The sequence below is a fragment of the Typopeltis vanoorti genome, chromosome 4, assembly GCF_054136105.1.
Source record: "Typopeltis vanoorti isolate ZY-2024b chromosome 4, IOZ_Tvanoo_1.0, whole genome shotgun sequence".
Classification (NCBI taxonomy): domain Eukaryota; kingdom Metazoa; phylum Arthropoda; class Arachnida; order Uropygi; family Thelyphonidae; genus Typopeltis; species Typopeltis vanoorti.
Window position 1 is genome coordinate 53,127,771 of NC_143552.1, and position 27,451 is coordinate 53,155,221.

General features: G+C 35.8%; 1 protein-coding gene across 9 annotated transcripts in view; it reads right to left on the reverse strand.

The window, feature by feature from the left end:
* Window positions 1-27,451, reverse strand: part of Idua (alpha-L-iduronidase) — a 288,729-nt gene that overhangs the window by 196,968 nt on the left and 64,310 nt on the right. For all 9 annotated transcript variants that reach the window (XR_016548188.1, XR_016548187.1, XM_090391167.1 and 6 more), the window contains one exon: window positions 13,787-13,882. Coding sequence is in view for 7 of the 9 variants with exons in the window: in XM_090391167.1 (XP_090247293.1) it covers window positions 13,787-13,882 (96 nt within the window). In the remaining 2 variants the exon portion in view is untranslated. The remainder of the gene's footprint in view (window positions 1-13,786; window positions 13,883-27,451) is intronic.

Consider the following 27,451-nt stretch of genomic DNA (forward strand, 5'->3'; position numbering starts at 1 on the left):
CATTTCAGCTATGTAAAATTACATATGCAAAGTGGATACTAAATTCAACATTATTTCAAAACTCAATGTTTGTAGAAACTATTAAAGTTTTCGTGAGTTGACCTTTCACATGTAATTTTACATCACTGAAATGAAGCCTTATCTTCTTTCAAGCGTGGAGACAGTCAAGTCACAGTATGATGAGCTCTGTGTGAGATCAAGGGCCTCTCATGATGAGTCATTGACTCCATGGAGGTCTAATAATAATAATAAGAAGAAGAAAAATAATCATAATAATGTTATATTTAGCAACAACGAAATGACATTTCCATTATTCAACCCAAAGCACAACATATCCAAATCCACTTGTAACTACAACACATCAGAATTTCCTGACATTGCTCTTCCTAATTTACCATCATCGGTAAACAAATGAATATCTCCTTTCACACTATGAAATATTTCATTTTCATGTGTTTCACTTGATTAGCACACATTTTAAACAAAAATATGTAAACAAAAAAACAAAACCCTGTTTAACACCACCTAGTTTAGTGCTGTTTCATTATAGCATTCAAGCTTGGTTACCACATCACATTAGCATTATTATTACGTTGGTATCTCCATGGAGTCAGAAGACTCACTGCAGGAGACCCCCACACTATCCTTTATACACATGATATCTATCATATTGCTCCTTAAACTCATTCACTGTCAAGACACTCGACTAATTCTGGCAATCCATTCCACTCACCACTCTCTAAGCAAAGAGCTGGTCCCCACACCCTTACATGACTTCCAGGAGAGACCTCTAATTCTCTCTCTATTCATCACGTATTGAAAAATTCTTTTGTGCTCATCTTATAGAATCTCTTTAATACCTTCCTATCATGTTCTCCTCTTTTCCACCTATCAACTAAACTTTACACCCATATACCTCCAACCTATCCTCATAGGGAGCATTCCACAGACCTGTCACCAGCCGTCATAATAAATAAACTAAATGGACACAGCTAACAAACAGAACACCTGACAAACAGCTAACAAACACAGCTAACAGAAACACCTGACATTAAGGTAGTTTCACTACCTTAATGTCAGGTGCAGCTTTATTATGGTTACTGGTTAACATAAAATGCAGAGATAATAAAAACAATAATAAAGAATAATAAAAGCTTAGCAATATAATGTATGGAAATTCAAGTGTCGTGTTGCAAATGTTATGATGGAATTATTAACACACCAACATTCCTGTTACCTAAACACAGCAATGCTTTAAACATTGGACATATTCCTACATCCAAAACGCTTCACATTTAGTCAAAATACTTCAGAATAAATATTTCTTCATGGATATAGTCCAGATGCTGATTTTTTTAATTACCAATATGATAGAAGATGAAGTTTTCTTGTTAAGCATATTCATTGTAAAGGTAGAAGAACGATGAGACGTACCCTGCAATTGTGACTGAGATATCATACTTGCCCCTGTTGGTGAGAGTGACCATGTAGTCCTGACTTGGAGGATGAATAGCCATGTAGAAGTATCATAACAGAAAGAATTTATTGTGGAGTTATAAGGCAGGCAACTATCATAGACTTAAGCTTGCAGGTGCAATGGATGAAATAATTTGAAAGAAGAGGAGGATCATTAGTGCAACGTTTCCCAAACTGTGTTCCACATAAAGTGAATAAGTGTTCCGTGAAAAATTATCAAAATTAATAAGAGCCTGGAATGGTTTTAAATGCTGCGACAAGTTCAAAGATGTTTGAAAATCAGGCGCTCCTCACTTTGCGTGTGGATTGTGCTATTAAGACCAGCACGCGCTGGCCTTGACTCAGGCACCCGCAGTTGTCGACACCTCCGAGCGCGAGTGAAGTACAGAGGTATCTATTCTAGGAAATGTGCGGTCACAAGCAAGGTCAATGTGATGCAATGCAGCCCAGTACGCCTGTAGTTGCGAGCTGTCACATTTTTGTGATGCAATACAGTCTGCTATGGCAATACTGTACGCTTAGCTTTACATTGAATATGAGATCAATAACGCGACTCTAGCCAAGGTGTTCTGTTAAAATTTCAGGTTTTGTGAAGTATTCTATCATAGGAAAAGTTTGAGAAATCCTGCATTAGTGCATGGGAAACATTTAAGAAAAAGTTTATAACAATGGCAGATTGTATACCTCGAATAAAGAAAAAGCAATTTGGAGTCACATGGATGACAACAGAAATAAAAGAAGTATTGCAAAAGAAAAGCTTATGGAAGACATATATAAAGAGAGAACTGAAGAACAGTTGCATGAGGAATATAAGGCTCAGGCTAAGAAAGTGACTAGTATTGTAAGGAGAGAAAAATTAGAATATGAGAGGAGACTGGCACTGCAATCCACGGAGAATCCCAAGGAGGTTTTTGGAATGTGGCAAGTAGGAATAAAAATGATAGTGGACAGATTACCTTGCTGAATGGAGATGAGAACTGGGTAACCAAAGCAGATGACATAGTTGAACTATTTAATTATCACTTTATAAAAGTGTTTCATCCTGGTACAGCAGGCTATATTCCAAATACTGAGTATGCTAAATGTTTATAAGGCAGTGGGGCCTAGATGGAATTTCACATGTTTCACGGGAATGTGCCATGAAATTGACTGTGCCATTAGATTTGCTGTTTAATGAAAGTCCAGCAATAGGACTGGTTCCTGAAGAGTGGAAGAAGGATAAGATACCACTACATAAGGGTAGCAGTAGAATGGAGGTATCAAACTATAGGCCTGTACCTGTTTGTATTTCTTCTGTAGTTGTTAAGATTTCAGAGAATTGATAAGAGCTTGTATACAGAGTTGGATAGATGAAGGCAATGTTATTTATTTAGGCTGGCATGGATTTGTTAAAGGGTGCTGTGCTCTTCTTTTAGTAATCTAGTTACCTTTTACAATAGAATAACAAGAGCAATGGATGAGAAGGCATACACTGTCATATTTTTGGATTTTTCAAAAGTATTTGACTGGAAGCTACATGAGAAGTTGATTTTTAAGTTGCAATATATGGGTCTGGATATCAGATTAATGGATTGGATTGGTGATTGGCTCTCTGGTAGATATCAGAGAGAGTTGTACATGGAGGAGCAGTATCAAGGAGTATATAGGTTACAAGTGGAGTTCCACAGGGTTCAGTACTGGGACCACTGCTGTTCAATCTTTGTATCAATGATATTGTCCCAGGGCTAGAGGGAGATGTTCAGTTGTTTGCAGATGATGTGAAGCTTGGGGGGGGAGTTATTAGTAATAGTACTGATGTTTTGGCTCTTCAAGCTTTCCAACCTATTCAAATCCAAAACATTAGGTGTACAAACGAATGAGGGATGTCAGTTTAATGAAACTAAATGTAAAGTTTTAAAATTTGGAATCCATAAATGGGATACTTCACACTCACTTGGTGGGGTTATACTGGAAGAAGTGGAAGAAGCAAGGGATCTCAGGGTGATTGATGATAGGCTATGAAGACATCTCAGAGATGCTGTAATGTTGAGGAGGACACTGACCACAAGAGATAAAAGTGTGATGATAACATTGCATAAAGCTCTGATCAGACCACATCTGGATTTCTGTGCTCAGATCGTGTCAGCAGGATTTGAAGGGGGATGAAGTAACCCTGGAGAGGGTGCAGAGATGGATAACAAAAATGATATCAGGACTGTACAATGTTGATTATGAGGACAGACCAAGGGCATGCAGACTGAAGTTTGGTGGATAGAAGGGGGGGGGGGGGTATGATCGAGACATTTAAGCTACTGAAGCGTTATTATCATTATCACTGAGGAGATTTTTCATATGGTAGAATGAGGGGGGGGGGGGGAGAATAAGGATGGGGGGGGCATCTCTGGAAGTTCCGAAAGGAGTAGCAAGTAAAAGGATAAGAAGTAATGAAACATGAACTTAGATCGTATAATACTAGGAAAATTAAAGAAAAACAATAGTAATATGAAGGTCCTATTATCAGTTGGAACAAAGTAAATAGCTGCTGTATGAGGAAAAAAAGGTGAACTTATAAAAAATAGAGATGCAATAATCAAAAGAATTCAGGAATTTTTATGAAGACAAAGACTGGGACATTCAATAATCATCTATGGATAACTCGAGTGAGGAGGAACATGATGCTCCTGAGATCTTACAAGGTGAAGTGGAAATGGCACTGTGGTAAATGAAGAATGGAAATGCCCCAGGAGAAGATGGAATTATGGTAGACTTCTTAAAACTGGGAGGAAGTTCTGTCATCAAACAGCTGACTAAACTCTTTAAAAAATGCCTAAAAGAGAGAAAAATTCCAAAAAATTGGAACAATTCACTTCTAATATTAATTTTTAAAAAGGGCAATAAGGAAGAAATTAAAAACTACAGACCTATAAGCCTACTCCCCACCATACATAAAGTTTTCACAAAAATTATAAATAATAGAATAAAATCTAAACTAGAGGGAATGCAATCCTGTAAACAAGCTGGATTTAGAAAGAATTACAATACTTTGGACCATATTCACACATTACGATAGCTCATGGAAAAATCAACTGAATACAATAAATCCTTAGGTCTGGCCTATATAGACTATGAAAAAGCATTTGATTCAGTTAAAACATCTGCAACACTAAAAGCACTTGAAACCCAGGGAACTGAGAAACCATATATTGAAACACTAAAACATATTTACAATAATGCAACTTCTGTAATTAAATTATATAAAAACAGTGAAAAGTTCCCAATACAAAAAGGCATCCGGCAAAGCGACACCATATCTCCCAAATTATTTACAGCTGCACTAGAGGAAGTCTTGAGAAGCCTTGATTGGGAAACAAAAAAAAATAAACATAAATGGAGAAATGCTGCATCATCTGAAATTTGCAGACGATATTGTCCTAATAGCAGATAATCTTGAAGATCTGGAAGAAATGCTAAATCAGCTAAATGAAGCCTCCAGAGTAATTGGGATTAAAAATAAATAGAGAAAAAACAAAAATAATGATAAATAAATATATTAACCATAGAACTGTTGTCAAAGTTGAAAACCATGAAATAGAACAAATTACTTCATATGTATATTTGGGCCAATTGTTATCCTTTGAGGAGTGCCAAAGAAAAGAGCTTGAATGAAGAATTCACCTTGGATGGATGGCTTATGGGAAAATGAGTGACATATTCAGAGGTGACATCTCTATGAGTCTAAAAAAGGAAAGCTTTCGATCAGTGCATACTTCCTGTCCTAACATATGGAGGAGAAACATGGACTTTAACTGAAGTCCTAAACAAAAAAGCTGGGAACAACACAACATCGCATGGAAAGAAGTATGCTAAAAATAACATTAAGAGATAGGATGACAAATACCTGGATAAGGTCTCAAACAGGTGTCATGGATATTGTAAAATACATTAAAATTATTACTCGGAAAAAATCAATAAAATCCTAAAAAAACATGATCTGACCTCTTGTTAGAGACCATATAGAAAATTGGCATCCCTTATCTGCTCCACTAAAGACCAACCACTTTCCCTAGACCTACCTGCTGTATACCAGGTCCCTTGCAGCTGTAAATTGTCCTACTTTGACTAAACAGGCAGGACAGCAAATATTAGAATCTCAGAACACAAGGACTACATCCGATTTCACCAGTACAGCCTCTAGGCTTGCAGACCATGCTCTGGATACTCGCCACAGAATAAGGTGATACACGGTAATACACTGCAGCAAGTTCAAATATGAAAGACTATTCATGGAATCAGCCTCAGTCTTTAGGAACATGCCAAGCCTCAACAAATTTGGATGCATGAGACTGCCCCAAATTTGGGAAACATACATCAGAAGAGCTTCAGCCCAAAGGCCAAGAACACCTAATATAGCGCACCAGGAGGCACCACCAGAACTTTAGGAAAACGGTAGCTTCCTTGCTTTGTTTCTCATTTGCTGTTATGTAGTACTTGCGTGCATGTGGCTTTATCTTAAGTTCCCATGAAGATGGCAACGTGACGTTGCCGAAATATTGCAAAGTATATATTAAAGTTGATTTAATTTATATTTCTAGTGTACACTGTCAATTCCTTAAGTATTAATTATCACGTATTACCAGCATATAAGCCTTTCTACAAGAAAGGTATATAACATTCCACATGAGTTCTTGGACTCCATGCAGATGTGTGGTAATAATAATGATGCATAGAATGTGCTTTCCCCAGATATAGTGCAACTATGTAAATGCTGCCTCCAGTGAAACTTCAAGTGGAAAAGGTCAGGTTGAATGCAGATCTGGTTCACCTACTTTTTGATGAAATGAGAATATATTATTTTCATAATATATTCTCATTTGTAATATATATAATAATTATGTAAATATATATAATAATAAATGTATATAATTATTATTATTATTATAAGGACACCTCCATGGAGTCTGAGGGCTAATCGCAGGAGATCCAATCTATCCACACAATTTATCATACCTCTTGCTAAAACCATTAACAGATAAAGGCACTCACACAAGTGACTCTGGCAACCCATTCCACTCATTTGCCACTTTCCAAAACAAAAATCTAGTCCTCACACCCCTACTGACCACACCTTTATTTAACTTCCAGGGATGACCCGTTGTTCTGGTTCCTCTAGCCAAGTGCTGAAACATTTCCTCTGCATCTATTGTATAAAATCCCTTAAGCAACTTAAATGTTTCTATAATAACCGCTCTTTTTCTCCTATCTACCAACTTCTGCAATCCACACACACCTTCAATCTATCTTCAGAAGGAACATTCCACAGGCCTCTCACCATGTTGGTTATTCGTCTTTGAAACCTCTTCACCACTTCCTTATCCTGAAGAAACCCAGGGAACCAGGCTTGAGCACAGTAATGCAGATGAGGGTGTATTAAGGCCTTATAAATAGGAATTACAACTTCCTTATTTCTACTTGTTAATGTGTTCTTCACTAGCCAAGTAATCTTATGGGCTAATTTAGCAACCTTAGCAATATGTCCTCTAAATTTAAACTCTCTGTCTACCACCATCCCTAAATCTCTAGCTTCATCTATTTCCTGTAGTACAGTGTCATCAATGTGATAAACAGCTTATAATCTATTTATCCCAAAATGCATAACTTTACATTTCTCGACATTAAACTTACACTCATTAACTTTTGCCTGTACTGACAGTTTTGCCCGTACCCAAAATGCATAACTTTACATTTCTCGACATTAAACTTACACTCATTAACTTTTGCCCGTACTGACAGCCTATTACTTGACCTAATTTCATATCATCAGCAAACAACTGAATATTTTCTTTCAGGTTATCTAGTTTTCTGATTTCAGGTTTCCTGTATCATTTATGTACAAATTAAACAGCAATGATTCCAGCACTGAACCTTGTGGTACACCACTAGTCACCTATTTTTGCTTGATTCTGCCCCTCCACTTACCACTTTTTTGATATCTGTCCAGCAGCCATCCTCTTATCCACTTAACCAGTGTCATATTCATCCCTATTTGTTCTAATTTGTGTAACGGTGTTCCATGTGGTATTCTGTCAAATGCCTTTGCAAAATCCAGCAAAATTATCGTGTAGCCATTTCCTTTATCCAACTCAGCTGTTACTCTATTATAAAAAGTTAGTAAATTACAAAGGCATGACTGACCCTTCACAAAGCCATGTTGACTCTCATTCAGTATTATATTTTTATCCACCCACTTTTGAATTCTCTTTTTTAACACTTTTTCTAGTACTTTTACCACCACACTTGGGATACTGATTGGTCTATAATTTGCTACTGTAGTCTTAGAATCTCCTTTATACAAAGGAATAATTTTGCCCTCCACTTCCTTGGAACTCTACTACAGCTGAGATTTAAATTAAACAACTTAGTCAAAGGCATTGCCAATTCTCTTGCACATTCTCATAAAAACCTAGTTGATATCCCATCTAATCCCACAGCTGTATTTACATTGATTCTGCAACATCATAAGAACCTCCAATTCATCCACCTCTTATTAAAACACTTAAGGAATAGAACAATGTAGTTAAGGATATAAATTAAATAAAACTTTAATAAATATTTTCCGATATTTCGGCAACATCACATTGCCATCTTCTAAAGGAACTTACAAAAAAGTTATGTGCACGTAGGCACTACAACACAGAAACTGGGAATGAAGAGATGAAACTATTGTTCTCCTAACAGTCCTGAAGGTGCCCTCTAGCGGGCTAAGTAGGTGTTCTTGGCCGTTGGGCTGAAGGTCTGCTGATGTAGGTCTCCCAAATTTGGGGCAGTCGCATACAACCAAATTTGTTGAGGTTTGGAGAATTTCTTAGGGCTGAGGCTGATTCCATAAAGAGTCTTTCAAATTTGTATGCTACGGTGTATCACCGTAGCTTTCTTCCACCGTATTCTGTGGTGTGATACACTGTAGCAAATACAAATTTGAAAGACTCTTTATGGAATCAGCCTCAGACCTAAGAAATTCTCCAAACCTCAACAAATTTGGTTGTATGCGACTGCCCCAAATTTGGGAGGCCTACATCAGCAGCCCAACGGCCAAGAACACCTACTTAGCCTGCTAGAGGGCACCATCAGGACTGTTAGGAGAACAATAGCTTCATCTCTTCATTCCCAGTTTCTGTGTTGTAGTGCCTACGTGCACGTAACTTTTTTGTAAGTTCCTTTAGAAGATGGCAACGTGACGTTGCCGAAATATCGGAAAATATTTATTAAAATTTTATTTAATTTATATCCTTAACTACGTTGTTCTATTCCTTAAGTGTTTTAATAATGCATAACCAACGTATAAGCCTGTCTACGAGAATCATCCACCTCTGTTCCCGCATTAGTGTCTATCACATATGTTAAAGTGGTAACCTCACTAGGAAGATATATGATTGCAAAATGGTCACTCAGTAAATCAACTACTTTATCTGCTTCTGTCTCCTCATTACAATTATCACTCATTAAGGTTAATCTTCCATAGCTATTCTTCCTCTTACTTGCCTCATAGCAAAAGAATTGTTTCCCTTTGGGATGTCCTTTAGCCTACTCGGCTAAATTCTTCTCATAATCTGAGTTTGCCTTCCTTGCCATGCTGGTCACCTATGGATATATTGGACATAGTTCAGAGACTAAGGATGTCAGTTCTCTGGAATGTTGAACATCAAAACAGGGCAAAGGAATACTATTTCCAGAGCCTCGTGAACAATAGAAGTAGGGGTGATATGATTATAACATATAAGTTTACCAGAAAAATATAGAAGAGATTTTTTTAAGAATGGAGAGAGAGAGAGAGAGAGAGATTGAGTTACAACATGAGGCCTTTCCTGGAATGAAGAGTAGGTTCATTGCATGGAGAATGGTTGGTAACTGAAATTCACTGTCTGAAAGTGTGGTTGATTATTATTATTAACATTTGGCCTCCATAGAGTCAGAGACTGATTGTGGAAGTTACACAATTGATGAATGCAGAAATAGTGAATAAATTTAAAACATGGTTTGATAATGCTCACCTGGTTGGCCAAGTGGTTAAAGTATCCGCTCTCCACCCAAAAGGCTGTGGGTTCGAATCCTGCCATGGGCATGGATGTTATGATTGTCTGTGAAAATACTATTGGTGGTGGGCAGTAGATGGCATTGGTGTAGATAATAATGATGATGGTGGTGGTTGCATTTCGTAGTAGTTGGTAGACCTTGTGTGTGTGTGTGTGTGTGTGTGTGTGTGTGTATTATTTTTTGCCAGCCTGGTTGGCGTGGTTAGCATATCCACTCTCCAGTCAAAAGGCTGCGGGTTCAAATCCCGCTATGGGCATGGATGTTTGTGATCTTCTGTGAAAATACTAGTGGTGGTGGTCAGCAGTAGATGGTGTTGGTGTAGATGATGAAGGTAGTTTCAGTTGGTGAGCACGGAGAGCTGTAGAGTAGGTGCCCTTCCTTGATGAGTCCTTGGACTCCCTGGAGGTGTTACATAATAATAATAATAATCTTTGCAGGTGTGTGTGTGTGTGTGAGAGAGAGAGAGAGAGAAAAGCAGAGAGGCATGGCGAGAAGGACCTCCTACAATGCATCTTTTGATTCCATGGAGATCTAATGTTAATAAAAATAATTGTGTTGGTTATCTTTATCTAAAAAAAAAGGCTGCTTTATAAATTGCTTTTTTAGGATAACCACGTATATGCAAACATAGATGTAAGATAGGGAGGCTATATATATCCACAGTTAATTTATCCCCTTCAAATCCTGGAGACCAAATCTGAGAACAATAGTCTAAGTGTGGTCTGATCAGGGTCTTATACAATGGAATGATAACTCTTTTATCTCTGCAGGTCAGCGTCCTTCTCATTATTGCAGCAATCCTCTGTGTTACCTTCACCACCTTTGCAATATGTCCCCTGAATTTATCAAAAACCTTCCTATACTAATAGATACATCCATCGATCTTCACCATCATCCATTGCAGAAAACATATATCAAAACTCATACACAGAGCTCGCTCGCTCGATCAATTCTAGTGATTCCCTTCTGCTGGAAGAATTAAACAAAATACTGTACTGTAAAAATACTGTAATGTCTCATGAACATAACTATGCCACCATCCAAGACAGCAATTGAATGTAAAAAGAGTTGTGATATGCTACCTTAAAGGAACATCAGATCAAATATATGGGTTACTTGCAAGTTCAATCTATACACTACTTTCAAACAATTTCAGAAACTTCTACCATCCATCAAGGATAATTTTTTTTTTATGTAACTCTCACCCATGAAAGGTTGTAAAATTTCATATATTAGTGCTGCAAATGGGCTAATATTTTAATTTATTTTTTACATAATACGGAAACCTTGCCATAGTGACAAAACATGGAACTCTTTCAAACTTTAGGCCTCTAGTGAGCAGGACAGTGGTCTTACACTTGGTGATGAAATTCATCTATAAACCTAAAGACAATCACAAATCACAATGGCAAAATTCAAACTTACAAACTGATGATTGGAGAGCAGATATGCAAACCACTCAGCCAACAAGACTGGCAAATTTCCACATATCTTTTGTATTGAATTCATAAAAACTAGTAAATGTTTCCTTTAACTCAAACAGTGTCCCCTGTTTACTCAGCCATAACCCAGACATGAGTATGTAAATAAACATTTTATGTAAGTCTTGTCAGTTCTGAATGCTATTAACCAATCTTTTTCTCTCTTCCTGATTGGATATCCTTGTAACATGGAAAAAAATATATAGGGGTTAATTAAATTCCAATTATTTAGGTTATTATTTGCTTGATATTATTATTAATTAATAATAATATCAAGCAAACCTTTAGAACCATCATTTTTAAAGACCATTGTGAACACTTGATATAATAAACTTTATTGAAGATTATTTTTCATCTGTATTTGCCTGATAATACCTGGTATCTCCAAAAAAGATTAAAAGTCTCTCTCTCTCTCTCTTTGAAATGACCTTACTCCCTGGCATAACTTAAAACACATAAGTAACTTTTACAGACAGATATCTAAATACCAGAAGGCAAAAGAAAAGCCCTTCTATTTTATATAATATGTTTCTTCTCAATTATTAACTCAATAAATCCTAAGCCAATTTAATGCAATATAGAAGAGGAAATTGGAATTACCATATACAATAAACCATTTCAACTTCTTATCTTCCTCTTGATTCAATGCTTTCATTATTTATAATATGTCAGTCTCACTATATCAAACTTGTTGGACTGGAATTTGCTCTACTGAAATTCTTTTAGCACACCACTGCACCTATAGGGGTTTGGTTGGGACTTTCCAATAGTTTGTTATAGTAAGTGAATTTGTTATAACAGTCAACCATAATTGCATTCTACTGCTTATTCAAACAGGATATTATTATCTTCTTTCTTCTCAATATTTTACTTATCAATAGTATCAGCACTACGGATACATTCTTTTTATGTTCTCATATTACAATAAAGTAAAAAATATCTTATAAGGGGTTCTCAGCAGAGACTCCTCTAAGATGTTTTTCTTTCTATAAAGAGTAAAAGTATAAGTAATAAATCAAATTCTGATAACTGAAGTTGCATTTTTGCCTTACTGAAAATTATACTTAAATGAAACTATCATTTAGGTAAACTTAACTGACAGTGACTGCATCAAAGAATTGAAGCAGCACTTATGAGGGTGGTCTGAAAAGTTCTCTACCTAACAATGAAAAAACGAATTTATAATTTCAAAATTATTTTTATTTTTCAACATAATCTCCCTTTAGACATTTATTCCAGCAACAATGCTCCAGTGCCATTATCCCATTCCTGTAGTGGTTCTCAGTATGATCTGCGAAATATCCTTCTACAGCTGCAATCACCTCTTGATTCGAAGAAAAACGTTGACCAGTGAGGAAAGTTTTAGTTTTGGGAAGAGATAGGAGTCAGAGAGAGCCAAATCTGGGGAATAGGGTAGATGTTTCAACAATTCATAGTGCAGAACCCTTAATTTTCCCATTGCCAAAACACCTTCGTGGGCAGGTGCATTGTCCTGATGAAAGATAATTTTTTCTTCTGCAAATCGGGGTATTTTCTCACGAATTTTTTCGCCTAGTCTGGTTAAAAGATCAGAATAATATTCCCTAGTTATTGTTTTATCCTTTTTCAAGATAATTAATAACCAAAATGCCTTTAGTATCCCAAAACACCGATGCCATGACCTTTCCTGCTGATGGAACCATCCTTGTCTTCATTGGTACTGAACAACCGGCTTCTGTCCACTGTTTTGACTGCTGTTTGGATTCTGGTGTGTAATGGTGAATCCAGTCTCATCCATAGTAATAAATCAATGCACAAAATCAATTTTATTCTTGTTAAAACGCTCCACGCACACTGTTCAGAGATTTTAATGAGGGTGCATGTTTGATCTGCTGTGAGCAAGCATGCACCCATCTTGCACAAAGGTTTTTGATTTGCAATTCTTCATGCAAAATATATCCTACACATTCTTTTGAAATGCCTATAGTCTCAGCAATTTCATGCACTTCAACTCGCCGGTCATCCAATACCATATCATGCACTTGAACAATAATTTCTGGTGTTGTTACACTTTTTGGACACCCTTCATGTGGATCATCTTCAAGGTTGGTATGGCCACATTTAAACTTGGCAGCCCATTTCTTAATTGTCGAAAATGAAGGATAAGAGTATCCATAAACGTTTATGAACTTCAAATGAATTTCTTTTTGCATTAAACCTTCTTTTACAAAGAATTTTATAATTGCATGATACTCAATTTTATCTATTTCAAGGGATACAGACAACATGTTTGCTTCAGACAGCTGTATAAAACAAACTACTTGATAGAATGACTTGCAATTTCACATGGATGCTTATGACAGATGTACCAACTTAGAAAAAAAAAATCCTGCCGACAGTGTTGCCATCTATGGTTGAGACCCAGAACTTTTCAGACCACTCTTGTACAATAATGTATACACAATGTTAGAAAAAGTAGCAACTCAGAACAGCTGTTGAGGCAAACCACAGGCTTCAAGAAATGCTTGGCGAGACCATTAATTTTTCTATAGGGGGTAGCAAATTGTTTACCAACTACCTGATATAATAAGCACTGAAATTCCTTGATTGATTATGGTGTTCCTATCCCTCACTGCAGAAGCCTCTCAGTGCGCAACAGCCCTGACTGTTGAAAAGTATTAAAACTGATTTTTCTGCATTTTTTAATCCTTTGTAATATCTATATTACTTTTAAAATTCAAATTTTTAAAATTTAATATGAAATTTTTGTTAAAGTTTACCTTTTATTGTAAAGTTTAGACCATCAAAGTCATGATGATCTGGCTCATTCCAGCTTTCAAAATTCCACTTTGAAACATATTCAAAACCATACTTTTCTATGAAATAAACAAAAGTGAATATATATACATATATAACAAAAGAACTCCTTGATTAACCTAAATTCTTTACACATTTAGCATCAAAAACAATAAAAAGGAAAAGATAATAAATAATCATTAATTAATCCAAACAGCAACACACCTTGCCTTTAATAATTAAATTTTTAACTTATTGTTATCACTTAATTATGTTTATTTGTTTATATGATAATGAATAATTTTTCTTTTGTATTCAATCATTTTATTTGCTGAAATGATAATACCGAACTCAAACTAAAGCATTAATTAAATTCAAAGAACTTTAATCTTTATTATAACTGGAGACAGTAATTACTCTGAGTATATCCAAAATAATTTAATAAACTACATATTATTATCAGTAATTATATATAGTGAACATATAAAGTCAAGTCACTCTCACATGCTTTTTCTCAATTTAAGCTATACAAATACGGATGAATGTGCATTGGGCTCATCTAAACAATTAACAAACTCATAATGAAAAATATTTAGGCCAAGATATAACATCATAGTAACAAATGCCATTAGGAAACTGAAACAAGGAAAAGCTACAGAAATGGATGGAATTATGGCAGAATATCTAAAGGCTTTAGATGATAAGGCTATAAGATCACTGACTGACATATGTAGCAAAATATATGAAACTAGACACCTGCCAAAAGATTGTAAGCACTCAACGTTCCTACTAATACTTAAAAAATCGAAGACAATCAAATGTGAAGAGTACAGAACAATCAGTCTGATCATTCAGATAGCAAAAGTTATGTTATATATAATCCTAGAAAGAAATAAACATAAAATAAAAATGGAAATTAATGAAACACAATCTGGTTTCCAGGAAAATAAAGGAACTAGAGAACGACTCTTCAACATTAGAACTATCATAGAAAGATATCTGGAGAAGCAGAAAGAAATCTGCTTATGTTTTATTGACTACACAAAGTCCTTTGACAATATACAACATGGTGAATGAGTGGAATGCACTGACTGACTCAGTTGTGAGCTCTTCGTCTATAAATGAATTCAAGAAGAGATATGACAGATATTGTTTTGATAGTTTAGGTCTCCTGAGATGAGTCTACTGACTCCATGGAGATACCCATAATAATAATAATAACTAATCAAATGCATCAGAAATTTAGGAGTAGTAAAGATACCAGATTACTAATAAATCTATATTGGAAGCAAACTGCCTCAATAAAAATATCAGGAGAAATCTCGGATGTCCCAGTAAAGAAGGGTGTCAGACAAGGCTGTGTTTTTTCCTCTATTTGTTTAACCTCTATACTGAAAATATCTTCCAGCAATTAGAAGAATTTAAAAGAGTCAGCATAGAAGGCAGGAATATAAACAACTTAACATATATATATAATACAGACTGCTAACTGAAAACAGAAAAGATCTTCAAAACCTACTAGAAGAGATGATGAAGCTGTTAAATTGTGAATGAAGCTATGTTATGTAATTTATTATTTTTCATTCACATTTAACATTGCCTATTTAAATATTAATCATGGCTCATATAAATTTATTTATTATTCCTTAAATAAGAATTACTAATTAAAAATTTATTCAAAATCTGACCTATTATTAGTTTATAAAATAATAATATGTTTAGAATTTTGTATAACTAAATATATATGGTGTAACGTAAAGTGTTAATTTATATTTAACTGTATACGTAATCAAAAAGTTAAAGAAGTAGCTTAAATATTCTGTTGTTTTTATTTGTGAAATATTTAATGTTATGTAATCACTCATGAATAATAATAGACCATACATTACATTAGCGAAATGTTTACGTGCAGTCTGTTGTCATGGAGACGCACGCGTAAACAACCACGAGTGGAGTAGAGCGTGGCGTTCGAACGTAAGGTGGGAGTGAAGGTCATAGATAGAAGTAGAGAGAGAGAGGGAAAGAAGTGGGAAGGTCAGAGATAAGATAGAAAGGAAGAGAAGAATTATTATTAAGGAGTGAGGAGAGAGTTTTGCGGAACTAAGATTATAAAATCCTCGGGGCAGAAATTTATGTCAGAGATAAGATAGAAAGGAAGAGAAGAATTATTATTAAGGAGTGAGGAGAGAGTTTTGCGGAACTAAGATTATAAAATCCTCGGGGCAGAAATTTATGAGTATAGTGTTCGGAAGTGAACCTATAAGTAGTGAAACATAAAGTTTAATGTCATAAGCGAAATCTGCTGTTGTTATGAAGAAAGGTTGATGCCATAATCAGATAAAAGAAAACTGGACAGTCAATGCGAAAATTCTGATTAGTTCTAGTTAATCTGGATTACGATTAAATTCTATGTTGCCCTAGGAAAAGGTTATATTGATTACTTGGAGAAAAGTGAACAGGAAAAGATATTAGTACCTAATTACTGTTGTTTGGAATAGTGAAGTGCGACTTACAGTAATACAGTTTAAACTATGGAGAATATTTGTTATGTGTGTTCCGCTAATGTTAATTAAGTTAATTCATAAGTGCTCTCTCAATAATTTGATGTATTGAAGAATTTGTCTGGTAAGAGTAGTTGTATAAGTTTGTCTATTCTAGCACTAATTGTAATATATCTCCGATGCTCAAGATCCGGGAATATATTTGCTTGGAGTATAGCTTACGTAGTTTATTGCCTGCTGTGAATATAAACATTGAGCTGATAGATTTGTGAAGACTGAATAAAATGTGAAATTGTTATATTAACTTGAGATAAGAAGATTTGTGTTTTTGAGACTGTGAATAGTATATGAAAGTTAGAACATTGAATTAGCATCAGTGACCTAAGAAGAAGTGTTAAGTTAATTGTATAGTTCCATTTTAAAATAGAGTTCTTGTATTTGTTAACCATATCATATATTAAATGTTTTATTTTGTTGATCTAAATATTGTGTTTGCCTGAATTCCTTATTATTGCACCGTTCATAAACATTCAAATCTTGCGGGAACCCCAAGTAAAATTGATAATAGATGATTCGGCCTAATGAGATGACTGCTAACTTAATTTAGAACTGATCCTACTATTTATATAGACTAATCTAAGAATAGGGTGGCGCAGTATAAATATAAATTTCCCTACTTTTGGATCGGTGATCATTTCGTAATTAGTTGTATTATTCATAAAAGTGACTTGAAACTAGATAGATTTAGAACACGACAGAAAGGAGACGTCACGACAAAGCTAAGTGAAAAATATGGACTTCATTTCAACTTCAAAAAAACCAAAACCATGCACTGGTAACAAGATAAATTTAACAAACTCATAATTTTTCATTATGAGTTTGTTAAATTTATAACAAGATAAATAAATATTAAGATCAGAGGAAATACTTTAGGTAAAGTAGACAGTTATATATATTTGGGTCAACTAATTACAGAGAATGGAAAGTGTGATAAGGAAATATTAAGAAGAATAGAAATTGCTAGATCAACCTTCATTAGCATGAAAAATATTCTGACCTCAAGGAAAATTCACACAAAAACAAGAATTAGGCTGTCCAAATGCTACGTATGGTCAACACTGCTATATGGAGCAGAAACCTGGACAATATCAAAATATTGTGAAAATACACTAAAAGCCTTTGAGATGTGAATCCTCAAAAGAATTCTTAGAGTCCCATGGACTGCCAAAAAAACTAACTTAGAAATATTAGAGATGATTGGAGAAGATAGGAATCTGCTGAAAACCATTACGAAAAGGAAAAACCTTGGTCACATACTAAGGCATGAATCCCTACAAAAAACACTTCTAGAAGGAATGAGACAAGGAAAGAGGAAGACAAAGAACAGCAATTATATCAATCCTTGTGCTGAATTCTCAGTTCAAAGTTGATTAACACGTTTGCTGCCACGCTCCTCGGGCATAGTTTGTTACTGCACGCCAAGTAATTTCACTTCTTCAAGGTCAGTACGAGTAATCTCGTTGCCAGTGGTAATTGACATATGAGTATATTCGTAGTTGGCTTGTGAGGCTCATATACCAACTACGAGTATACACACTTTCGCTGCTATGCTCTGCACACTAAGCACTTTCACTTCTTTAAGGTCAGTACGAGTAATCTCGTTGCTGGCGGTAAGCGTCATATGAGTATATTTGTAGTTGGTTGTGAGGCTCATATACCAACTAACTACGAGTATACTCGTAGTTGGCAGCGAACGTGTTAATCATCCATTCCATGCTCAACAAAAGAGAGAATTTAATTAAAAAAACAAATTAGTCTTACATTCCAGCAGTTGAGAGAACATTCAAACAGAAAAACACTGCTTCCGTTCAAAATGAAGAATACAAGTTTTTGCATGACAGAAGCACATGCAAGTTTCTTCTGTTCCCATAGTAGGAATACCACTGTTCCTTTATTTAATCAACTAAACAAATTGCTGTAAGAAGTACCTTGAAAACATAAGCATATATCAATTTCCATTTAAGATACTATGTCCATGCATTTGTTAATAAAATTACCATTTTACTCTTTAAATTTATAGAAATTCTGCATCCATATTTTCCCAGAACTTTGAATTTCCCTTCCTCTCTTTTTATGCTATACTACCTTTCTCAGCTCCCCATCTTTATTTTCTAGTGTTCACTGTTGCTAACCACAGAAACACTGTATGATATTATGTAGATTGCATCAGTTACATACAGGTTGTTCAATCTAGGTTTGGCAATATCACTGTCAACATATGCTTTTTTTTCAGAGGTAAAAATAACTTCTGAAAACTTAACTGAAATATTATTATTCATATTTTTTTCAGTATTTTCATGCACTATATGTCTAAAAATCCTTCGCACACTGAAAAAAATTTAGTTTTGGTTTCAAAATTGCTCTGCTATGATGTCAACAATGGCATGCACTAATAGCACATATGCTCTAAATAATTATTTACATTTCATTTACTTCTTGGCCACTTTCATATTATATTTCAGAATACCAATATACATTACAAAAATGTAATTTATCAATAATTAATCAAAGCAACATGTATTTTATTTGAATAATCATTCAAGAAATACACAGAATTATCATTTTATCAATTGTAATCAATTTTACCAGTTATCAATTCTATCACTTATTATCTACGAGAGTTTCTATCACCTCTAAAAGTTAGAGGTGATAGAACGAAAACAACTAGGTCACTTTTTGACATAATCTCCTTTACTTCAACACACTTTTGATATCTTTGAATTAACATTTCTATGCGTTTGAAAAAAATAGTCTGTACTTTTTGTCTGCAAAATGGCCAAAAACTGTATCTTTCACCTCATTGTCATCAGCAAATTTTCTTCCTCATAGGTCTTTCAAACTGAAATTGAAATTTGAATTTCAATATGAAATTCAAAGATAAAATTGAATTTCATATTGAAAAGAACATGTAAGAAAGTTTCAAAGCGAATAAAAGTTGAGCAGCTCTCAGATGTGAACTGTAGACTAAAATACACAAACATGATTGAAGAAAAATATGAAAGAGTTTGAGAACAGGAACCAAACCTTGGAGATTCAGTGGCAAGCCCTGAAGGAAACACTGACTGATTCAGTGAGAGTGGCACGTGGTGACCAGATTTAACATTATCTGTAAGGATAGAAAAATCAAAACTCCATGGTGGACACAGGAAGTTAAAGAGGCAGTGAAAGAAAATAAGAAAGCATATCAAAAGTTCATGGCAGGCTTTGAGCTTCGCAACCATATGCCTGGGGAAGGAGTTTCCTAGGTTCGATTCCCGTCGTAGACATGAGGAATTTGAGGATCTTCCTCAGGCATAGCCAAGTTAGCTGGTCTTGGGCGCGGTCAGTAGGGTTTTTTCCGCCAGTTTATCTGGCGTTTTTCATCCTGCAAGCAGACAAGCCGGCCCCGTGAACATACGCCTCTACAGTCAAAAAATATATATCCCCCCCAGCGGCAAACCAGGTGACGGGTCGGTTGGGAGTAGTACTAACAAGAAGTCGCATCTAAGTAACACGCGGACCCTGCATAGGAAGCGGGAATAACGCATAGACGAAGAAGAAGATCAAAAGTTCATGGCAAATAAGTCAGCTCGTGCTCTTAGAGAATACAGAGACAAATGTAAGAAAGCTAAACACTGTGTAAAACTAACTAAACAAAAGTCATGGGAGGACTTTGGCAAGAACATAGAAAATAAATATCAAGAAGGTGGCAAGACATTCTGGAGGTTGTTAAAGAAGCTCAGAAATGGAGGAAAGAGTGCTATAAAAGGAATTAGAGATGATAATGGGAGATTGTTATGGGAGAATTTCTATAATTCTTGAGGGACAAATGTCTTAGGCAACATGTAACAGAGGGAACAAGAGGTTCAAGAGTTTTGGATTTGGTTATAGCATCAGAAGAGTTGATAATTACTGAGATGACATCTCTCCCACCAGTTAGAGAGAGTGACCATATGGTTTTGACTAATAGACATGCAGGAGTATCAAAGAGACAGGAAAGTATGTGGAATTATAAAGCAGGTGATTATAATAGTCTTAGATGTCAACTCGGAGTTTCGTGTATGAAAGTTTCGTGGAGGGAGGAATTGGAAGCCAGGGATATCATTAGTGCTTGGGAAATCGTGAAGGAATATTTGTTAGCAGCAATAGTAAGTTGTATTTCACGAGTGAAGAAGAGGACACAATTTGGAGTAAAGTGGATGACAAACGATATTAAACAGGAATTGCATGCAAAAAAGAGGCTATGGAAGAGATATAAGGAGACAGGTGAAGAGAAGATGCATGAAGAATATAAGACACAGGCCAGGAGAGTGACTAGTATGGTAAGGAAGACAAAACTGGAATTTGAGAAAAGATTGGCCCTTAGATCCAAGGAAAATCTTAGGGAACATTTTGGCTATGTGGCTAGGAGAAGGAGAAATGACTGTGGAAGAATGACATTGTGGGATAAAAATGGGAATAGAGTGACTGATGCAGAGGACATAATGGAATTGTTCAATGAACACTTTATTGGAGTATTTGATCCTGGAGGAGTCAATTTCAATACTAGAGGGATAGGGTAGGTTCCAGGTTTAGAGGTGCAGGAGGAGAGTATGTTCCAAATACTGAGTACTCTGGATGTCAGTACAGCTGTGGGACTTGATGGTATTTCAACACGAGTTTTGAGAGAATGTGCTAGAGTTTTTAATAAAATGGCGGGAAAGGTGCCCATGGAATGGAAGGAAGGTAAGATAGTGCCATTGCATAAGGGTGGTAGAAGACTGGAAGTATCTAATTATAGGCCAGTTGGTGTGTCATCAGTAGTTAGTAAGGTAAGAGAAAGTTTATTGGAGTATAACACTTTATTGGAGTATTTGATCCTGGAGGAGTCAATTTCAATACTAGAGGGATAGGGTAGGTTCCAGGTTTAGAGGTGCAGGAGGAGAGTATGTTCCAAATACTGAGTACTCTGGATGTCAGTACAGCTGTGGGACTTGATGGTATTTCAACGCGAGTTTTGAGAGAATGTGCTAGAGTTTTTAATAAAATGGCGGGAAAGGTGCCCATGGAATGGAAGGAAGGTAAGATAGTGCCATTGCATAAGGGTGGTAGAAGACTGGAAGTATCTAATTATAGGCCAGTTGGTGTGTCATCAGTAGTTAGTAAGGTAAGAGAAAGTAGTGAGGGCCATATACAGCATTGGGCAGATGAGGGCAATGTTATCTGTGCGAGTCAATATGGATTTGTGAAGGGGCGCTCCTGTTTTATCAATATGCTAGCCTTTTATAATAAAGTTACAAGAGCATTAGATGAGGGAAAAGCATATACTGCAATTTTCCTAGACTTAGCAAAGGCATTTGACAGGGTGCCACATGATAAGTTGATATTCAAGTAGTTGCAGCACATGAGTCTGGATGTCAGATTGGTCAACTGGATTCAAAATTGGCTGTCTGATAGTTATCAGAGAGTTGTGTATGGTGGAGTAGTTTCAAGGAGGCAGAGGGTTACAAGTGGGGTTCCACAGGGCTCAGTACTGGAACCTATATTGTTTAACCTTTATATCAATAATATTGTCCATGGATTGCAAGGGGATATTCAGTTATTTGCAGATGATGCGAAGCAGGGAAGGGTTATTAGTAATAGTGCAGATGTGGTAACCCTGCAAGAGGATTTGAATAAGCTAGATACATGGGCAAATGAATGGGTATGTCAGTTTAATATAGCAAAATGTAAGGTCTTGAAGTTTGGGACACACTGATGGGATGCTGCATATTCTATGGGAGGAGTTAAACTGGAGGAAGTAGGGGAGACAAGAGATCTGGGGTTGATGATTGATAGAAACCTGAAATTTAGGGGACACATTGCAAAGGTAGTGAATGTAACACAGAGGATTGCTGCAATAATGAGAAGGACACTGACCTGCAGAGATAAAAGGGTTATCATTCCATTGTATAAGACTCTGATCAGACCACACTTAGACTATTGTTCTCAGATCTGGTCCCCAGGATTTGAAGGGGATAAATTAACTGTGGAAATGGTACAAAAGGCAGATAACAAAGATGGTTTCAGGACTGTACAATGTTAGTTATGAGGATCAGCTGAGGGAGTGTGGACTGCAGAGTTTGGTGGATAGAAGAAGGAGAGGTGATATGATTGAGACTTTTAAACTGTTGAGAGGTGGTTACAGGGTTGACACTGGGGAGTTCTTTCGCTTGGTTGAGCAGAGGGAAGGAGTTATGACAAGGGACCATTGCTGGAAGTTACAAAAGGAAACTGTGAGAAAGAGGATGAGGAGTGGTTTCTTTGCATGAAGGGTGGTTGAACCAGAATGCATTGCCTGATGGAGTGGTGAGAGCGAGAACGGTCAATGTGTTTAAGGAGTGGTATGATAGACTGTGTTTCAAGACCTCCCTCAATGAGTCTTGATAGACTTCTGTTTCTTAGAAAGGACCTCCCACGAAGAGTCTTTATTATTCTTTACTATTATAGTCTTTATTATTATTATTATTATTCAGGCTTCCCATGGAGGCCTGAATAATAATAAAGAATAATAATAAATAATAATAATAATAATAATAAATGTGACATGAAAATAGGAGAAAAAGATCTCCTAAGTATGGAGTAATTACTTCAAAAAAGTGCTAAAGGAAACAAGCAGTAATGATAGCACAGTGGTAAAAAACATTGACGAGGCATGCAGTCAGGAATACATATCCATACTCAAAGTAGAAAAAGCCATCAAAAGCCTGAAATGTAGAAAGGCAGGAGTAGATGATATCTGACCAGATATACTCAAGTATAAAGGTATAAAAGTCTTACAGAGGCTGTACTGCATAGTTCAGAAGGCCTGAACAGAGGGAAAAATTCCAGATGATTGGAGTAGAGCACTCATAGTACCCATATATAAAAAGGGAAATAAAACTGAATGTGAGAATTACAGAGGTATTTCTCTACTGAGTGTTCCTGGTAAGAATTATGCAAGTATACGTGAGAAACAGTTGAGAAGGATTGTGAAAGAGAAGCTTGTTGAAAAACAAGCTGGATTCAGGCCAAATAGAGGCTGTCAGGATCAGATTTTTACTTTATGGCAGATAGTTGAGAAATCATGGGAATATAACAAAGATCTGTATTTAAGTTTTATAGAGCTGGAAAAAGCATATGACAAAGAGCCAAGAGAGAGAGAAGCTATTCAAAATGCTACAGTTGTATGGTGTCAATGGGGTATTATATCAAGCAATACTTAGTCTTTATTTGAGTTGTAAGTCAGCAAGTAGAATTGAAGGAAGTACAGGAAGGTGGTTTAATGTTAAATCTGGTGTCAAACAAGGATGTACATTATCCTCTTTGTTATTCATTATTTATATGGATTACATTATGAAGGAAAGTGGCATCAAACCTGATATCAAAATTGAAGATGTTAATCTCAGCTCTTTGCTTTATGCGGATGATGTTATACTTCTAAATAAATCCGCTACAAGTCTGCAAAATTCCCAACTAAAGTGAATAATTGTTGTAATAGATATGGTATGAAGGTCAGCATTAAAAAGACAAAGACAATGAAAATAGGCAGAAGCATTGAAAATATCAACTGCATTGTGAATGGAGAACCTATAGAACAAGTAAAACATTTCAGCTTCTTAGGCACACTTTTTAGTGAAGATAGTAAATTAAATATGGAAATAGACAACAGAATCAACAAAGCTGGTATGGTAGGAAGTCAACTGAATAAATTTATATGGAATAAGTGAGAAATTAGCCAACACACTAAATTAGCTGTATACAAGACAGTATTCAAGCCAATTTTAACTTATGGATCTGAGAGCTAGTTCAGAAGTAAAACACTTGACCGAAGACTAGAGACAGCAGATATGAGAGTCCTGAGAAAAATTAGGGGCATGAACAGATGGCATCAAGGGCAATATCATATTACAAATGAGGATATTAGGAAAGAACTCGACATTGTCTGCATCCAGGAATGCGTTAGCAGAGCTAATCTCAGGTGGTATGGTCACTTAATGGGAGAGGAAAGATTAGCAAAACAAGTGTTCTCGGCCAGGTTGGCAGGAAAAAGACCCAGAGGAAAACCAAGATATAGGTGGATTGATACAGTAAAAAGTACCTTAGAAGATAGAAATATAAGATCTGATAATGTTGGAGTCTTGACAGGTATCAGACTGATTTGGAGGAAAATTGTAGATAGGAAGTTAGTAATGATGTAATTTATCATGTAGTGCTATCATATCCTGTACCCCCCCCCTTGAGGTATATATATATATATCAGGAATTTGATGATGATGATGATGAGGTCTTTCTTCAGTTTCGAGCAGAGGTAGTAGTCACTGGGTGCTTGATCTGAGCTGTAGGCTGGGTGTTCAATCTCTTGAAAGCCACAGTCCTTCACTGAAATCTTTGAAATAATAGCTGTATGGACTGGAGCATTGTTGTGAAGCAGGTAAACACCATGACTTAGCATTTCTTGTCTCTTCTCCTTTATCACATCATGCAGTTTATGCAGGAGGGAAGCATAATATTCTACATTCACAGTGGTATTCCTTTCCTTGAAGTCAATGAAGAGAATTCCCCGACAATCCCAAAAGATTGTTACCATGATCTTCTTCATGAGTGACCTTGGCTTTTCTCGGTGGTACTTTGCCTGATTTGCACCACTCCATGGATTCCCTTTTGGAAAAAGGATCATAATAAAGGATGGCTTCATCCTTAGTGACAACAGATTCCAGCACTTCTTTCTGATTCCCTTGGCAAAGCTCTAAAAACTTGCAGGAACAGGTCACATGATGCGCCTTCTGAATTGTAGAGAGAGAGAGAGAAGTCAGGGCACCAACCTTGACTGACCTTTGTCATGTGAATGATGTGAAAGATGATTGTTATAGAAAGCCCCAACCTTGCTGAGCTTCCTTTGAGCTTCAGCTGTCATTGAACAGTTCCTCCTCAACAAAAGATACATTTTCCTCAGTCATCACTTCCACAGGCCAACCATCACGAGGATCATCTTTGATCGATCATCCTAGACGAAACTGTTTAGTCCATTCCTTCACAGTGGAATATGAAAGAGAAGCTTCTCCATAAACACCATCCAAATGCTGTTTGATAGCACTTGGAGAAAGCCCTTCTTTGGTAAAAAATTGATCATGGTGCATTACTTAAATTTTAACATTACAGCCACCTAGAGTGCCATGTGTTAGTCAAACAAGTGCCTTCAAATGAATGACACAGGTAGAGAGTTGAAACTGGTACACTAACCTCCCCATAGATGGTACTATCTGTCATGCATGCCATTTTAAAATTTGTGTAAATTTTGTATGTGAGGCCAGAAATTTTTAGAACTTACCTCATAGATTATTATTTAGTTATCATTATTGTATAATTTAATATTCAATTTAATTTTTAACAATCAAAATTTCAACTTTGATAATCAAACGTGCCTTTGAAACTTGTAACGTTTCTAGAATGGCCAAGAGTTTACAGGAATACAACCTGCAAGATTAGATCTGCCTTGGAACTGCACTACTTATAAGATAATGAACTTACATATTTGCCTTTCATTAGTACTTTTGATTAAGATTTCCCTGGTTTAACAGTTGCTTCAAACTCTTGGTTTTCATCAGACATTTTGTCCTGCAGGAATCTTTTTAAATTTTCTTTATTGAAAAGCAAAAAAGTCATAGAAAAGTTTACTGCATATTTTTTATATATCTCCACACACAAAAGGCTGTAAACCTATAGTACATTAGTAGCATGAGCAGGCTAAGGATTTATCATTTTTTACTTTTTTTTTATACTTTGTATTTTTTATTTATTTATTTTTTTTATCTGGAAACCCTGCTCTAGACTAAACATGGAACTTTTTGAAGCCATTTCTGGCCTCCAATAAGTGGTGCAGTAGATCACCTAAAGACGAATCACAAACACCCATGTCCACAGTGGGATTTGAACTCACAGCATGGTGGGTTTGATAGAAGGTATGTTGACCACATGGTCACCAATCCATTAAGAGAAGAAACAAGAATATAGTGGAAGAATCTTTCTGTATTACACTGTCATGGCATTTAGTAGATGGGGAGAATGATTTTCCGAAGTAGAATAGAAATTTTTCTGCATTCCCAAGAGCCTGTTCCCCCCACCTCCCAAAGAAATCTAAATTGTATCCATCTTTCTCAGAGATTCACATGTTTGAGATCACATGATCTTCAACACCATGGATGCCTAAATTATTATTATTATTATTATTCAGGCTTCCATGGAGTCAAAAGACTCATCATGGGAGGTCCTTCTTAGGAAACACAAAGTCTATCATACCAGGGTGGTTGAACCGTGGAATGCAAAGCAAACACTCCTCACCCTCTTGCTCACAGCTTCCTTTCGTAACTTCCAGGGATGGCCCCTTGTCATCGCTCCTTCCTGCTGTTCCACCAAGCAAAAGAACTCGAATGACTGCTGAAATTCTGAACTGGGATTTGAAACATTTCCTATATTGCAGTCTCTTTCTCTTACTCATGAAGATGCCTTACCTAACCACTCACCAGAAACCACTCACTTGGAGTAGGTCAGCCTTGCCTGGCTTCTCACCATTACCTTCCTACTTCTGTAACATTTTTCACTCCCAGACTTCTAAGACAAGCATAAAAAGATACAACTTTTAAATACCTTCACCATTACAGTGATCTTATGTAACTACTGACTTTACTGACTCTTTTATTCATTGATGAGGTGAACCCCAACTTATAAATATAATGCATTCTTGGATATATGTTTGCAAGTTGAATGTATTTTTTTTTTTCCATAAGATATATTGTTAAATTTGTTAATGCTTTTCTGAAATAAATTATCTTAATACAAAGACAGTAAAAATGCAATATTTGAAAACAATTTATTCTAAAAATGTTTATTGTAAAAATACATAATTTGAAAAGAATTTTGAAAAAAAAAAACTTTTTTTTTCAAAATTCTCACCATTTTGAAAAAAAATGGTGAGAATTTTGATGTAAAAAATAATACAGTTTTTCTATTGTTAAACAGAATTCTATTTCTTTAACGATGATATGTCAATTTTTTAGGAATAACTATGGACTGAACAGATCTTAGATTGTAAGTATGATCACATTTTATGTT